Genomic DNA, 17271 nt, shown 5'->3' with positions numbered 1-17271 from the left:
GTTAACAGTGGAGTATCCTGAATTTACTGGTTACGATCTTTTCTAGCATATGTAACATGGCTGCTGTAGAATGCGTGACACAAACTATCGTTCTTCAAAAACACAATCACTGACACTATCATCTTTAAACCATTACAGTCAGCATTGAAAACTTTGAGGACAGATAATAGTCCATAAAAAACTTTATTTTGCAGAAAGCAACAGAAGACGGCACTCAAAATTTACAAATTACAAAGTCATACTAATAAACAACGAAACTAATAGAGTTAAACTCCACGACAGGTCTGGTGGAATAGAGAAGGACTAGAATCTCTACTGCTGCAAGAAACAAACACACAAACAAACAAGTGTTAGGCAAACGTCTAAAAATCCATAAGTAACATCACTGTAATGTGTATTCTATATTTTACTTCAATAACGTTAGTGTAAAAGTTCCACAGTAGCAGCAACAGGCATCCGAGGTGTTTATGTTCATTTTTTGTATAACTTGATTATTATATTTTTGAAGTCAGTGAGAATTGAGAAATACTAAAAAGTTTTTATAAAAAGTGTTTATTAGTGTAAGTTTAGCATGAATAAATGTCACATTTTGCCTTTGTGTGTTTAGATACAATCGGTTGATACAACCTTTTCAAATAGAAAAATGTCATAATATTATAGACATTTCATTCTGCTTTAAAGCCATTATTTAACACAACGCATTTATTAGTGCACAGTGGATCCTGAAATTAGCACCCCCATGTACTGATTGATGTTGAATCTGGAATCGTTTTGAATCGTGACCCCAAGAATAGAAATTGAATTGAGATACCAAAAGATTCATTCCCCTATCAAATGGTGCCGTTGTGTATATTTGTGTGTGTGACATTTCACCTTTGCTTTCTGGTTCTGGACAGGCAGGTAGAGTTTAAACTCAGCTGGGAGCTCATCCTCTGAGTACAGTCGGTCTGAGAAATAAACTCTCCGTATTCGACAGTTAGCGTGGATCTGAGAGAAAAACGGTTCAGAAATTAGCATAAGAAATGAGGATCTACAGTGACACAAGTGCATCTGGAGACAGCTGGTTCCTAGTCCGTGTCTATGCACTAACCTGTACACGCAGCGTCTCGATGTAATTTGTTCCGTACGCCCTCCTGGTGAAGTCCGAGAGGTTAAACTGGATTTGGTTCCAGCCATCGTCCAGCCTCATAGGCATGGTGCAGATGAACGGCTTCACTCGTGTCGTGCTTTGGTAGTTGCTTGCTCGAAACCGCCGGCGAACATTTTTATCATCTAACACCTAAACGTTTTGTTTTTTTCAAAGATGGGACGAAAGCATGAATCTGGTGACTGCAAGGAAAAAACCCCATACATATGCGTCACACATTTGTTTGTTGTGACACCAAGACATGGAAGCCGTCTGTATCTGCAGGAATGCCTACCCTACCTGGACTTCAAAGGTGAAATACTTCTTGAGATTCTTGATTATCATAACAAGAAAAGGAAGCTTGATGCCCAATGTCTTCTTGGGGTCTGCGGGACACGTTATATACGTGGTACTGCAGGGAGTAGATGAAACACAAAGACAAGGGAGATGAAGGAAGGTGATGAGTGCTTGAATAGGTTGACCTGAGCTGAAGAATCAGTTAAACATAAACTCACCTGACGTTTGCCCCCTCCACCTCCAACACCAGGGAGTGGATGTCGTTGTCCGTGATTCTCTTGATGTGACCATTCTTCACCTGTGAACACACAGAAATATCATGAGCTTTATATGGACGAATCAAGCTGTATCTCTCTGGTAAAGGAGCTGTGGCAGAACCTCATTGAGTTCGTGTCCTTTTGTTTTTATTTGTCGTCCGTCGCAACGGCTTAAATCCACGTGAGGTGGAACGAGGTAGAACTATCAAACCTTGTCCCAATAATTGGAATTGATGTGCAAGTACTTCCCACGAACTATGACTTAAATATGCCAAATGGTGGCAGTTATTTATACGTTTTTGCTGAAGCAGATTAACCCCACTTATCACATGTTCAATGAAAGCTTCACATGAAACGTTCCCCAACAGAAGCTCACTCAGCTGTTTCAACACTGCATCCAAAACACACTACAACAGAGACGGCAGTTATAATACAGCCAAAGCTTTAAGCCCAGAACACGTAACGCCAGTTAGCTTTAGCACGGCTAGCTAACACAGCTATATTCGGTTCATATCTCACCTTTTTATCCCAAATCTGAAGCGGTTTGCTGCCGATGCTGTATAAGATAGACAAGAATCCGCTCTGAAAAGTATTTTTGAACATCTTCTTAGCGTTTAGACCACGGTCGTCTGTGTATTAGTCTGTTAGGTTCACTAAACTGTTGCTAGATAACAAGCGTGACGTTTGTTTACATATTTAGTTTCCGTTCCCATCGCTACCGGTTCCGTGTGCTACAAAAAAAACGTTCCGACTCCAGAGATGAAAACGTTTTGTTTGAATAAAAAACAGACTTGTGTATTTTTATATTATACTGACAAATAAAATAAGAAGAGCACTGTTCACATTGACATTTTATTTATTTGAGTTTGCACCTCACCATTATTTTAGTGTTGCTAGGGAACAGACGCTTTTGGCGTTGTACCCGCCGGTTCTTAAATGGTGACGCAACTCGGTCGCCGTGGCAACAAAAAGCCTGACCGATGTACAGTATACTGAATATTGTATAAATCATAGAAATTTTAATGCACAAATTAATCTAATACATATTACCAAGCGATTGATATATATATATATATATATATATTATTAATTATTATATTATTATATATATATATATATTATTATATTATTATATATTTATTATATATATAATAAGCATAATCATTTAATATGCTATTTTCACATTTATTTCAGGCTACAATGATGAGCTAGTGTTTTTAATAAAACCTAATTGCATGCCACAGTACCTTAATTTCACTTTTCATGAAGGACATGCAGACAAATCCAGACTTTAAATCCCCAGTTTGGATAGTATACTTTGTACAATGCAGTTCGATAGCGTCTGTTCATTTGACCCTCACTGGCTGGTAAAGGCCTGCAACTTTCAAACTCTATTTGTAACATTTCTGTTAAAAGCCCAAACAAAGATAATCAAGCAATGCTACTTTAGTCATTTTTTCTCAGACTCTAGAAAGCTCCTCCAGACCCACAGAAAACATTTGCTGTCCACTAGCGAATTTACTTTTACATGTTGAATTGTTAGTGGACCTCACTAAAGTGTCGAGTGGGACATCCTCCTCTCTGTCTCCAGCACGTTAAACAAACTGGGATAGATCATCTAATTCATTCACTAGTATTCAGGTCAGCTCTGTTCTACGACGGTTTGTTTGACATTCTGACATGTGCTGTATACAGTTGACACACACATGCACATGGACACACACAAAAACACACACACTCTGGACTGGTGGCCATCTCTCTGTTTATGTGACTGTGCTTTATGAGGTGCTGCGTCACTTCAAATATTATACAGTATCTCTGTTAAAATAAATGCAAAAGACCTCCTCTCTCTCTCTCTCTCTCTCTCTCTCTCTCTCTCTCTCTCTCTCTCTCTCTCTCTCTCTCTCTCTCTATACATATATATATATACATATATATATATATGTATATATATATATATATATATATATATATATATATGTATATATATATATATATATATATATATATATATATATATATATATATATATATATACATATACAGTATATATATACATATATATATATATAGAACTGTGTGTGTAAATTGAATTAAACAGGTTCACAGGCTGGCAGCTTTGTAAAAACAAACATGTACAGAAACCTCTCTTCTCTAATTGAGTCAGGTATTTACACAGAGACAAACACAGGTGGAGAAGGGCTTTTTCCCCTACAGACCCTTTTAATGTGGGACCACCCCAGAGACAGCTTTAAATAAACTTATTCAAAACCTACTTGAGTGAAATAGCCCATTCCGGTCTCTCCTTCCTTTTTTCTCATAAAGACAAGATAGTGTTCATTTTTGCAAATCTTTCTTTCTTTTTTATTTACAAGTCTCTTACTTAACTGTTATTTCAGATCATGTTATTTCCAATCCAACCAGCAGTTGCCTTCAATGTATGTACTTTTATATGTTTGCCTGTTTTTCTGACACTTTCTTGTCTGCCTTTTTGGACATTAAGCGCTCTCCCTCCAAATCTGGAGAGGTGGAAGAAGATCAAAATAGAAGGAGAGTACAGGGGATGAAGACTCTTTTCTACTGCATTCTTTTCTAGATTGTGTTTATTGCACCACTGTGGGACAGGGGGGTGACATGAGAAAGAGACTAGTAAGAGGTCCAGCTTCCTGATTGTACACTCTGCTCTGCTGGAGCAATCGTCCCGCCCAAAGGGGTTCATATCCCAACTCTCTACTCACTCTATTGTCTACTACAGAAACTATAGAGAACAACGGAAGACAGAAGAAGTAGAACAGCAACTCTGGAACTTTATCATAAGAATACAAACATTAAACGTTAAGAAGTTTTGGGATCTACTGGACAAGGGCTTTTTCACTCTCTTTGTCTCCTTTGAAGGTATGTTTCAGAAATGTATTTTCTAACGTGTTTAATTTTTTTTCTTTTTTTTTGAGAAAAGTTACTTAAAATGCTGCTTTTTAGGTCATTCTTCATTAGGGATTGGATGCCTTGAACCATAAGGGCTTCCCTGATATTTGGAGGAAACAACAGCCTTTATTTAAAGCAGTGTTTATAGGTTACATGCAGAGCTTTTCTCTGAATACAGGAGGTTTCAGTCATTAAAGATTACATGAAGTGAATGTTATTGTTCTGTCTAAAACTGATTTACTGATTTAAGGTTTAGGTTAAAGCAAGATTTGGAGACCTGATAGTTGAATTTTATATGATTGTAGCTCTTAAAAGCTGAGTGCTGGGTATCATCTGGACAAATATGTTATTGGATGTGAGCATGACATGTAGAAGAATCAGGAGCCAGATAGCAGTGTGTCGGAATTTTTTTGTCCTTTAATCCAGGCCCTCGGCCATGTTTTATCCTACTGTCTGTATGATGGTGAACAGTTGAAAGCCCTTCTTTGGCAGGACGTGTTAACAGGAGCTCATCCATCTCTGGTATTTATAAGGAAAGGAAAGACATTTTTGGGTGTCTGTCAAATAGTACCTTAAACAGGGGAATCCATTTGGTGATCTACCTCGTTTTATATGAAAAAAGAAGTTACCAAGTCTGGACTGAAAGTGGGGGAAAAAACATTTCTCTCAGGTGTCAAACTGTTGAAGTTTCATTCAAACTCTTCAAATGCCTTTCCTCATTTAAAGTAAACTCATTTACGACCCTGACTCAAGTTGAATGAACCTAACTTTGAATCTATATCTATATTTCTAAGGTCAACAGATCCATCTTTATGACAAACTCCAACTGCAGATGAAGACTATGTAATAAGTCGGAAAGCCCAAAAAAGGTTTTGGAATTGTGATGGCTTTGTGAAACTACTATAGTTTCAGATAGTTACAGAACAAATTTATCGACGCACTGCAACATATCTGCCTTTTTTTAGTAGCTTTCACCTTCAGATGCAAGTTTTATTTTCCAACATTTTATCTAGCCTCATGTCCTCTAAGCCAAACCAGAGTTCCTTTAAAATGATTGGTCTATTGTTAGCCTATTGTATAGTTATATTCACCTAAAACCTCTTGAAAGAGTGCAGCATATGCACGTTGGGGACTTTAAGCCTCCCCTCTCTTAAACAGGAAGCGTCAAATTTATCAAATTTATGTGACTCGTTCAAGACAAACCTATATCAACCTGTGTCAACTGTGTATTAAATAGCAGCTCACACTGACATGGTTCCTATCAATATTGTACACTGTGTTTAACACACGAGGTCACTACTTAGCTTTGTTGAAAGTGTCACATCCTTTTAGAACGCGTATGAAGATGGATTCAGTCATCTCTACAGTACAAGACAACATTGTTTATAAGACGGGGATTTCTGAAGTCTCTCCCTCTGGATTAACTCCTGCTGATGTTGATCACTTTTCATCTCCAGGGGTCATCACTCTTTCTTTTAGTTTTTAGTACGCATGTGTCTGCTCACCAAGCTGAAACATGTTGAGTTGTTCTAAGCCAATGAGAGCACATTTCATCACTTTAGACTTAAGCTGTTTAAGTCTATTTATAATACAATGCGACTGACTTCAGGGTATAAGTGTGAGGCATCCTTCTCATACAAACATTATGGGAGTTCCTTTCATAAGTTTAAATTACTGCTGGGAGATGGTTATAAGTGGACAGCAACAGCACAAGTTTGGAAACAATCCTAACATGTTTTTAGCCTACAAACAAATTAACCTGGGAGATTAATCAAGTTTATATTTTCACTATAACAAAGACACAAATGATGCAAAAGTCATTTCATTGCTATAATGACTTGTATAACTGCCAATTGAGAAAAGCTAATATTGACATCAAAGGAATTTAACCCAGTAAACACAACACAAAATTGACCTGTATGCAGATGATGTATTACTATTCTTACCAAACCTTCCCTTTGTTTCTCAATAATAGCCTCCTCCTCTCAGAATGAATCAGAAAGTGTTTTTTGCACGATTTTCCATACCTACGTATATGAACAGTACATGCATGGTTTGTCAAAACAATCTCAACCCTATTTTTCTGAGCTTACATCTTTATTACATTGAGGTCAGTCAGAGCACTTTAAGGGACTCCTCATCCATGTTGGCTTAAAAGTTATGTTTTTTTTGTTATGCACAAGGCTAATATCTTGTGTTGCGTTGTCTTTTCTTCCCTTCTCCTGCCACTCAGATCATTCAGTCATCCTTTTCAACCAATGGAGAGCCTTCTTACCAACATCAGCTCCACCTCCACCACTGCGCCCCTCTTGAGCCCCGACCCAACTAACTGCAGCGCCTGGGACCAGCGATGGGGGGCACCTTACCTGCACAGGTTAGCCCACCTGGATGTGCAGCTGTACCATGACTTCTACGCCGTGTGGGTTGCTCTCATGGTAAGAAAGGATACCCATTAGTAGAAGAAGGGATCATGTTAGTCCACTTTCCAACCCACAACAGCTGTGATGAAAGATAAAATGTAATATAAAGCCTTTTTTTCAAGATTTATGGAAGGAAACAAGATAAAAAAAAAAAAAAAGGTACGGTAAGAAGAGAAAAATGGACTCATTTATTTAGAAAACTGGTTTGAAGTATAGCCACCTTGCTTAACCGGAATCTGTATGAAATCCACAGTTGTATTCAGAGTACTCCATTCCTCAATGCTGCAGGTGTGTAACGGTCTGATGCTGGTGGTTGGTGTGGTCCTCAACAGTCTGGCTCTCTATGTGTTCTGTGGGGCCTCCACCCACTCTTCAGCCTCTGTGGTTTACACCATAAACCTTGCTGTGGCTGACCTGATGGTGGCACTGTCGTTGCCCGCTCGCATTGCTCTGTACCACAGTGGAGGGAGCTGTGTGGCCTGCTCCTACGTTCACACCTTCAGCTACTTTGTCAACATGTACTGTAGTATACTGTTTCTGACCAGGTGAGTTGGTCACTCCTTCATTCAACATTTGAAATGAAAACAAACTATCAGCAAAAAACCCTTTTAACTTCTTCTTCTCTCTGTGACTTTCCTTCCACCCCTCCTCTATCAGTATCTGCATAGATCGGTACCTCGCTGTCGTCCATGCGTCCAGTACTCTCCATCGATGCAGGACCACAGCAACAGCCAAATGTGTCAGCGCCACAGTTTGGTTCATCGCAGTTGTGGTCACCTACTCTTTCCAGGTGAGGACTACATGCACTACAAACACAACATAGTCATCCTAAAAGGAACAAAGGAGAAATAGTGCTTTTAGATGTGTTGGGATCTCTTTCCTGCTCTCTACAGACCACAGCGTTGGAGTTCAGCTCCTCCTGTGTGCTCCTCCCGGCCCTCTTCTACCTCACCATCCTGGAGTTCCTGCTTCCCCTATTGGCCGTGGTGGGCTTCACCCTGCGGGTCGCCTGTTTTCTCTCCTCCAGCCACGGCCTGATGCCCCAGCAGAGCAGGGCGAGGAGGGCACGTGCTGTCAGACTGCTGGCCACCGTCCTGGTGGTCTTCACCATCTGCTTCACGCCGTTCCACGTCCGGCAGGTGCTGGTTTACTTCCGGGTCAAAGTCAGAGGGGAGGGGCTAGGACAGGGGGCGGGGCACGTACTTGCCTATCACATCACAGTCACCCTGAGCAGCCTGAACAGCTGCCTGGATCCAGTGGTTTACTGCTTTGTGACGGACAGCTTCAAGAAAGTGTGGAGGACAAGGAGGGGCGCAAGGGAGGGGGACGGGGAGGGGGGGCACACAAGTGGGGGAGAAGGGGAGAGGAATTCAGTGAATAAATGCCCAGGTACGGCACTGGCGATAGCTCACAGCGTAGCCACACTCACTCTCACGAGCTCTCCCCTCTCTGCCGCCAACATGGAACATTCCACTTAAAGACAGGTGACCCCCTCAACCCCTGTTAGTGTAACAGTCCAGAGACAAAGACTCACCTAGAGTGATGGATAAACAGATACAGAGAGAGATTGTGAGGCTGGAAAAGAACAAACTAAATTATCAAAGAGAGATGTAAAAAAAAACTGAAAAAAAATAGAAACCGCAAATTTCTCCTTTAAAAACATCCCTTCAGTAGCTGCCTCTCTCCGTACATCCCTTTATCTCACCATGTCTTTTTGCCTTTGTCCTGAGGCTGGTGAGAACAAATACTGGACCCCAAAGGGATGGGTTTGCTGTGAAACCGATGAGCTCGTCCTGATAGAGAGACCACATGCTTCACTTAAGTGAGAAAAAAAATGACCTTGACTCAGGTTTCAAAAATATTGAAAGATCTAGAATTACAGTTTACTTTGCCAACTCATGTGGAGTGGATAGTTATGAAACTGTAGAGTATGTAAAAATATTTGGCCACACTATGTGAGCTACACCTGTAAAATCAAATGCAATCTAAGACAACAACTCAGCCATAAATTCAACCTTAAAGATTCTGATGTTCACTTTTGATTGACACAATCAGAGTCATTTATTCAACTAAATGTTTATTTTTGAGGTTGCAGTTGCAACCTCAAAAATGGGGGGGGGGGGGCTATTGGTCACACATTTCAGTCCAGCAACTGCAACCCCAGTAATAAAGATATAGCTGCACTGACAAAAACTGTTTAATAAACATGTACCTTATTGCATTAGATTTTATAGGTTGTAGTGAGACTTGCCTCATGTTTTTAATTATTAATAATAATAATAATGACTAATTCATAATTATAATTATTTAGAACATGGGAAGCCGTGCCATATAACCATAAAACTCTCCTCCCATGTTTCCTGCCTGTATCTTCACTGAACCCTGTGAAGGCCAACATACCAAAATGCAAAGGTCGTATTTAGTTTCAACCAAGTAATGTGGCCAAAGTCTGACCTTTTAAATGGAAACCTTCAATTGTGTGCTGTCTAACCATTCTTCTCACCATGTTTGACCAGTGTTGCTGTTTAAAGCCAAAGCAAAGGGCACAAACATTTATTAAAAAAATGACGTCAACGACATTACAATGCGGAGTGACGGAATGAAAGCATTAGAGAGCAAAGCAATGGGATAGAGCCCTGGTGAAAACATTAAATAAGCTAGAAGAAAAGCTCTCTTCAGAAGTATAAACACTTGTAACAGTTAGTTTCTCAAGTACGCAGTGAAGCTCTCTTTGTTTATCATTTTACAATTGTGTAAATGGGGGGGTGACGTCACACAGAAAACATACATCTCTTAAACACTGACTTTAAAGGAATTCTGAAAAACAAACCACTGATTGAGTTTCAACAAATGTCTCCATTTATATTTCTGACATTTTGGAGGACATGATCAGGTGAGGTGTGCAGGAACATACAGCAAATTTTTGTGTTGTTTTAGAAAGTTAAAGCTTAACTTTTTATTTTTTCCATTTGTGTAAATTTGGGAAAGTACTTTACAGAGTCAAAGGACTAAAAACAACAACACGGTGACTTTACACTGATTTAATTTCTTCACTGTCGACTACAGCCTCACAACCATTACTTGTTCTTTCCTTTTTTTTACGTTTTCATTATTTTCTCATATTTTTACTTGTTTGATGATTTGTTGAATGTAAAGTTATTTTTCATTTTTAAACCTATGTAAACAACATTATCTTTTGCTGCTGTTGAATTCAGTGTCACTCTCAAACAGTTAAACTATGACTGTGTACATTAACAGCCAAAAATGTAAATATTATTGTGTAACAGAAAGACAGAAAAAATCAGCATGAATCAAATCTACAGAGCTCACCTGATTTGTTCCACCAGAGGACAGTGTCTCACCACAGCACCGTCTCACTGTGACACTATGGAACAGTAAATTGAATGAAAACAGAACTGAAACAAATCAATTTTATATTCCTTAAAATAAGGCACATGTACGTGCTGCTTAGTATAATATGTAAAAGTTGACCTGTGCAATCTGTGTATGCAATTCTTATATCTTATAAGATGAATATATATTCTTTCGCGATGAAATTTGAAAATTGCAAACATATTTTGTCCCAAAATGCAGTACAAAACTTTGATAAAGATATTTTCCTCTACTCAAAAAGTAACATTTTCAACCAAATTTTATCCGGATTATTACCCAACATGAACTTCGGCTGCAGTCATCTAAACTGAGATGTAGTAATTATATGTGAAAAGGATTCAATCTCTTGATTTAAATTTTGAAATATTACATATTAGAGAAGAGCTGTTCCGTCATGGTAGCAATAGGAGTCATTAAAGTGAGTGTTAATTCCCTTTAATCCCTCTAAAGGGGCAGCAGGTCATTACAGTTCACTTAACATGATGTTCCGGCACTGTAACGTTATACCTCTGCATAAATACATCACACACACACACTTGCCATCAGCTGGTCACATGAGTCTTGACAAGACACACACACACACACACACACACACACACACACACACACACACACACACACACACACACACACACACACACACACACACACTAGTTTCAGGTTCCTTCTCTGGTGTCTCTGTATGGAAAGAGAGAGGGGCTGTGACCCTGAGTGTGTGAGAGGGAAAACTGATTCTGCAGGAACAAAGTTTACTGATCTCCCCTTCCTCTCTCAGCAGTCTGACCACACGGAATCATGGGAAACCAGTAGGCTGCTTTGAGGCTTTGAAGATGCTGAGCTAAGACGTTTTTACCTCAGAAAAAAAAAGTTGTCTTGAAACTACAGACAGGTTACTTCACCAGCAGTCACATGAACGATGACATGTATACCTTAAACTCTCCATAGGTATAAAATTAAAGAGTTTATTACGTAACCCCTGCTTTTTTATCTATTTTTAATGAAGATCATGTGAGGTTGAAATGGGTCAGAGTTTTAAACCATTGCTCCTGACTAAATTGAGACTTTTAATTCAACTTTTTTCTGTGCTCTGCCTATAAGTGCCTGAAGGTGCTTTCTTTTCTGTTATTTCATAGGAGCTCATTTAAATGAATAATTCCTGCGTCAACTAACGTGCAATAATACTATGAGTGAAATTGTCACACTGTATTGTTCAGACCTGTCGGTAAAATTAATGGAATTAAAAGTCTAAGATAATTACCAAATATCTTAAAGTGGTAATAAGTCCTTCATAACATTTCTGTCAACATTATCTCCATCCTTCTGAACATCTGCATCCTCTCATGTACACCTAAGTCCTCTTTAATACATTGACTTAAATCTTGCATAGCGCCAACAATCAGATCAGGCTAGATATTTTAACTTCAGATTAATTGTTTATTTTTGGGACAAAATTGTATATCGAAATGTAAAGCAATGTTTGCTTCCCCATTGTCTTCTACATTACATGTATTTCATCTAATATTGAAGATTCTGGGTATAACTGTATATTTACTGCAACTTTTAAGAAGTCAGATGTGTGATGTGATTATGATTTAGTTTTCCATGCAGGACTATATATGGTGGAGCTTGTAATCACATGATTTGAGTTTCCAATACTATAATCTGATTTGTTCTCCTAGCTGGCAGACGAGTCAGATGAAGCAGACATGCAACACTCTGCTCACCCCTCCACCAGCAGAACATGTTTAGAGTACTTTGTTGAGCTGTAAGTCCGTTTTGATCTTGAATAATGACAGGAGTCCTTTTTGGTTTAATTCTGAACAGATTTTAAAGGTGCGTTTCATACAGTGTTCATCCAGAGTCCTACATGTGAAGGCTCAAGCGTATTTACAGAACATAGAGATATATACAGTCTTTATATAGAAAACAAAACTACTAACAAAAATAATCATCTTTTTTCATAGCAGCAAAAAAGAAGAAACTAAAAGAGAAATATGTATATTTACATCTTATTTTTTCAAATAACAAGGCATATTATATATAGTACACTGCGCATACCTGCTTTCCCATTCTTTAAGTATTCTTCTTGATTTAATCTCTGTGAGGATCAAAGTATATAGGCATCTCTCTCCTCGTCATTAACAAACAGTTTACCGGAGGCAGACACACACACACACACACACACACACACACACACACACACACACACACACACACACACACACACACACACACACACACTCTGGCCAGGTTGGACTATAACTGCATGGCCGCCACGCTGCTGCTGTCACTGACAGCTGCTGGCTGGGAACATGAAGCAGCATCATCACGTCACCACATTCATTCAATGATCAGGACCGTGGAGCCAACATGGCTGCCACTGAAAAAAGTGCAAAGGCCAAACTCCCATGTGTGGCTGTGCCTTAAAATAAACAAAAATACACTTTCTAGTTGAGTTAAAACACCAGAACAGAGAAAATAAAGACTTGTAAATAACCTCAGGTATTGCAGCCATCGATTCCAGAGTTAAGTGTAAACCAGATGATTGCAAAGAACAGAGAACATGAACCCAAAACAAACACTGAGATGACATTTTTAACACACTCTTGCCTCTCGCTTTACATGTGAGCAGCTGTGAGACGACTGCAAACATATACACACTCACACCCACACACAACACAATCACAAACAACCCAGTCCACTTGTGTAACATCTCCCGTAACAGCAATTAGAATAGCTTTAACTGATTTTGGAAACTAAGTGAAATGTGTCCTTTACGGACAAAAAAGCTCTAAAAAATAAATATCAACAGTTTTTTTCTTCCTTTTGCAAAACACTTCTACTGTTTTTAGTTTTTTCTTAACTTAATAATGTGCAAGTTCTGTGCAAGGTCAGGCTTGTCGAACATCAAAACAAAAATTATTTCGGCTGAAATCACATCACATTCATTGACCTTGTTTTTAACATTTAAGTCACAAGATGGAATCAAAGGTAAGAACTCAATCTCCCAGCAGGCCATGCTGCTGTCTGAACATTCCAGAGTCTGCGGTAAATAAAAGGCTTGGGACATTAAGAAAAAAAGAAAAAAGAAAAATCAAAGAATTACCACGGTATTGAAAAAGAAACACTAAAGTTGCACTTCAAGTATTCGAGGCCTAGAGTTTCTCACCTACACTTTCAACAAGGAGTGTTGCTCGGGAAGACGACACAAATCTCGTCTTCAGGCCACATGCGCGCTGTGTTAAAAAGCGACGAGATGTGTGCCGTCTCAAACTTTACTCAAAAAATGTGCACAAACTTTAGAAAGTCGCATGCTTGTTGAGCGTGTACTGACCCAGACCGAGCACAAAGTTTCAGCTTAAATAGTACATGTTGGTTTTTCTTTACACATTTAAGTTCAAACAAAAAGACACAAACATCCAGCCATGCATTAGAAAATACATCCCTGACCTGTTAGGACAACAAAGCGCTTGAGTGATTTGTACAGAGTCATACTTTGGTGTTCCGCACATGCATATTGCTGTTGTCACATGCAAACCTCCCAAACCCAAAGCTATTTTTTTATCTTCATGTTTGTCATTAAACTGTCATTGTGTGTCCATTATTTAATCCAGACTATTTTATTGCCCTAGAGGTTACAGAAGTCATTCAAAACTCTGTCATCTGTATCCCCTCGTCTTTTGTCATTGTCCCAGCCCTGCTTTTTTTTTTTTGTCCCAGCACCACAGCCAGAGCAGGGTCAACCCAGGAAGCAAATCTCTCTCTCTCTCTCTCTCTCTCTCTCTCTCTCTCTCTCTCTCTCTCTGCTCTGCTCTGCTCTGCTCTGCTCTGCTCTGGGACTGAATGAATGTACCTGAAATTATGGAAGGAATCTATTCTGTTAGAAACAGGATTAAACTTTGCACCAGCACCCGTCCAAGTGAAAGAAAATAATAACCACATCATCGGTGAGTGAATTCACTTCTAAAACCAAAAATATAAATAGTCTTCTCTGTTAAATGCTCTAATACACACCAAAATAAAATGTTCATCCATCAGTAAATTAAGTCACTGCAATTTACATTTCGATTCCTTTCAATTTGCATGTTTCAGCTGATTGAGCTAAAAGGACAACCGACCCAAATCCACAGCCTTTCCCCACCACCCTCACACACACCTCTTCCCAGCTGATTAACAGAGGCTATTATTGCAACAAAATATCTGATTTGTCAGAAAACAAAAGACACGATAAAGTATTAAATCTTTCGCTTTAACTTTCTTACAGCTTTTTTTTTTTTTTTTTTAAACGTCCAGCATCGTCAGCTATTAAAACATTCCAAGATTACTATACCTTTTTGGTCTACAATCAACATCATTCAGTATTAATAAAAGTTTAGTTTTATACAACTTGCATGAGTTTTAATAAAATACTTTGTAATCAGCCCATTAGTCTAATCACTGTGTAAAGTCTACAGTTTCTTCCTCATCCACCATCACGTCCTCATGAAGCAGCACTGGCATCTCTCACTTCATGTAAAAGAAACTAACTGAAGCTGTTCAGCTCAAGATCAAATATATTCTGGTCATGGGCAGGCTGGGTTTGATGGTAAACTTTTTTTTTTTTTTATTTGGTAAATTATTCTTGATATTTTGTAATTTTTCAGGAGGCAAAGGTGTATTTTTTCAAGTCGAATATCTGTAGAGATTTAGTTTTCAAGAGCAGAAAATTGATTTTACTCAATTTTAAGTCTGCGGAAAATGTTAAATCTGCCTCCATTGTCTTATTTTGGATCAAGTTAAGACATGTATTTCCAAATCTTTAAATATAAAAATTTTGCTTAAGTTCAAACATTTAAAAGAACATTTTGGCATTTTGGGAATACACAGATGAGAAGATCGATAGCACGTTCATGTCTGAATGCTGAATATTTTCACATTCCTCCAGTCTTCCTGTCATCCCTCTATCCTTTTCTAAATATCCATTCAGCGTACAACACACAGATGTAATCTAAAATACTATATTATACTTATATTTGGCCCTGTACAGTGGAACCAAGATACCTAGACCAGGAGTGGAAATCCTCCACCGAGGCTCACATAACAAGCCTGAACTAGAATGATATATTTTGCCTATCTTACATTACATATTTTTTCTTTTAATATATCCAGGACCCATTCTAATATTCTTGTGTCCAATTCCAGATTACTGGTAGAGTTACTGGATCCACTGGAACAGAAGAGCACCAGGAGCATCCTGCTGGTGTCCTAAGACAAATGCGTCCAACAACCCAAGAGGACTTCAAAATAGTTCTTACTGGAAGCTATTGAACACAATTTCAAACAATGGCTCAGCTAATGTGCAGCTAGTGACAAACATTGTGCTAACAGCATTTTCTTAAAATTATTAAGCAAGAAAGCAGAGGGAGAGAGAGAGAGAGAGAGAGAGAGAGAGAGAGAGAGAGAGAGCAGCTCCACATCTCTCTGCTCTTCTTCTCTGGTGTTTGGTTTGTCTCTTCTCTGCTCCTCTATCATGCAGCATGTAGGTCAGTCTAGATTATTCGAAACAAACAGAAGCATCATTCTGGGCCCTCAATAAATCATGACAATAATATTTGCAGATTGTAATGCCCTGTATACTGCACATATTGCATCTACACTCTTTTTTTTTTTTTACCCAGGAATCTCACTCAATACACATCTGTATTCTTGACCTCAATAAACAGGCCACTTCTGAGCAGAGCCTAGTGTCAACTTTGCCCTCGAGTGAAGGCTAATTTAAAGACTTTAGCACTCCTGCCATGTGGAGGAGGGCAAAAACACACACACTTGCAATCAATCTGAGGATTAAAGAGTCATTTTCAAGAACCAAGAGGCAGGCTCCGGGCTCTTAGTTGCAGAAGTCTCTCGAGTCTTAAAGCTACTGTTGCAGAATGCTGAAAAAAGTCCCGCAAATCTGAGCATGTTATTGGGTTTATTTTGGTGAAAACGTCAGCAGACACACACTCACACACTCTTGTTGATCTCGTTTGCATCATCATAGCAGATTCGATCAAGCCAATTCCACGGCGAGGAAGAACAATTTTCAGCATTTTTGAATGATTGCAGCTTCAATGACTAATGTTCGTCAACGACGTTCATTATTCATGTATTCATTCGATTGTGTTGACCACAGATGAAGAGGTGTGTGTGTGCTTGTATGTATATGTGTGCAAGTCCCCTGAATTGTCTTGTCCAGGCAGCTGCTCAGTAGCACCTTCTAAAGGCCCTGAGAGACAGAGACAACCTCTCCTTAAAACCATCTCTGGACAACCCTGACGGATCAGTCAAAAGTTTATGAGAACTAAGTGTAAAGAATTTATGTGAGGGCCGAATCAGCACTGGGACCAGAATGCTTTGTTGGCCTGGTGTGACACTGGTCCCACGTAAGATTGAGTTGTTTTCTTCAGCAAATCAAGAAAAAGCCTGTCAAAGCAAGTAGAGACACCAAGAGTGGACCAAACGCACGCCAACTGCCCTCCTCTCTCTTCATTGTGTCTGTGAACTCCAGCATGATGCGGATGGCAATATCCTAAAGTCTTCCCATCAGCAATCTTTTCAGTGAATTTTGTTGTTTCTGCAGCAACGTGTCTGTCGACTTAAGCCAGCCAATCACAGAGCTGACTCGTTCTCCATGTGACAGGAAGCAGTGGTTGTGGTGGTGGTGGTGGCCTTGCCCTTCTTGTTGAGTTTCAGGAAGCTGGGTTTCTCTGTCACCACTGTAACAGCCACTTTGTTGCTGTTGTGATTTTCCAGTTTTGTCAAGGACCGTTTCGAAGCTTTGGCTGATTCCCCATCCCTGTCAATCATAATCAAAATCACAACTGTTAGGACGGTG

The 17271-nt window shown here is 39.1% G+C and overlaps 3 protein-coding genes across 3 annotated transcripts in view; 1 reads left to right on the top strand and 2 right to left on the bottom strand.

Annotated features, from left to right (window-relative positions):
- Positions 1 to 164: 164 nt before the first annotated feature.
- cfap20 (cilia and flagella associated protein 20) lies at positions 165 to 2384 on the bottom strand. Its single transcript, XM_068711094.1, has 6 exons — positions 2200 to 2384; positions 1642 to 1721; positions 1427 to 1538; positions 1091 to 1279; positions 874 to 987; positions 165 to 318 (listed from the first exon to the last, which is right to left on the bottom strand). Exons 1-6 carry the CDS (start codon positions 2281 to 2283, stop codon positions 313 to 315), a joined length of 585 nt encoding a protein of 194 aa, XP_068567195.1. The 5' UTR covers positions 2284 to 2384; the 3' UTR covers positions 165 to 312.
- Positions 2385 to 6863: 4479 nt separating this feature from the next.
- LOC137872965 (G-protein coupled receptor 20-like) lies at positions 6864 to 11269 on the top strand. The gene is made up of 5 exons (XM_068711503.1): positions 6864 to 7040; positions 7314 to 7570; positions 7683 to 7815; positions 7919 to 8164; positions 11197 to 11269. The coding sequence occupies exons 1-5, from the start codon at positions 6864 to 6866 to the stop codon at positions 11236 to 11238; spliced, it is 855 nt and encodes a 284-aa protein (XP_068567604.1). The 3' UTR covers positions 11239 to 11269.
- Positions 11270 to 12220: 951 nt separating this feature from the next.
- Positions 12221 to 17271, bottom strand: part of LOC137872710 (solute carrier family 45 member 4) — a 31689-nt gene continuing 26638 nt past the window's right edge. The window contains exon 14 of the mRNA XM_068711091.1: positions 12221 to 17232. Within this exon, the coding sequence (XP_068567192.1) occupies positions 17046 to 17232 (187 nt within the window). The 3' untranslated portion in view covers positions 12221 to 17045. The remainder of the gene's footprint in view (positions 17233 to 17271) is intronic.

Source organism: Cebidichthys violaceus, unplaced genomic scaffold (assembly GCF_023349555.1).
Source record: "Cebidichthys violaceus isolate CVI_PGR_0920_01 unplaced genomic scaffold, fCebVio1.0.p SCAF_16, whole genome shotgun sequence".
NCBI lineage: Eukaryota > Metazoa > Chordata > Actinopteri > Perciformes > Stichaeidae > Cebidichthys > Cebidichthys violaceus.
Note: the sequence above shows the minus strand (reverse complement) of the source record. Positions and strands in the feature narration are given on the sequence as shown.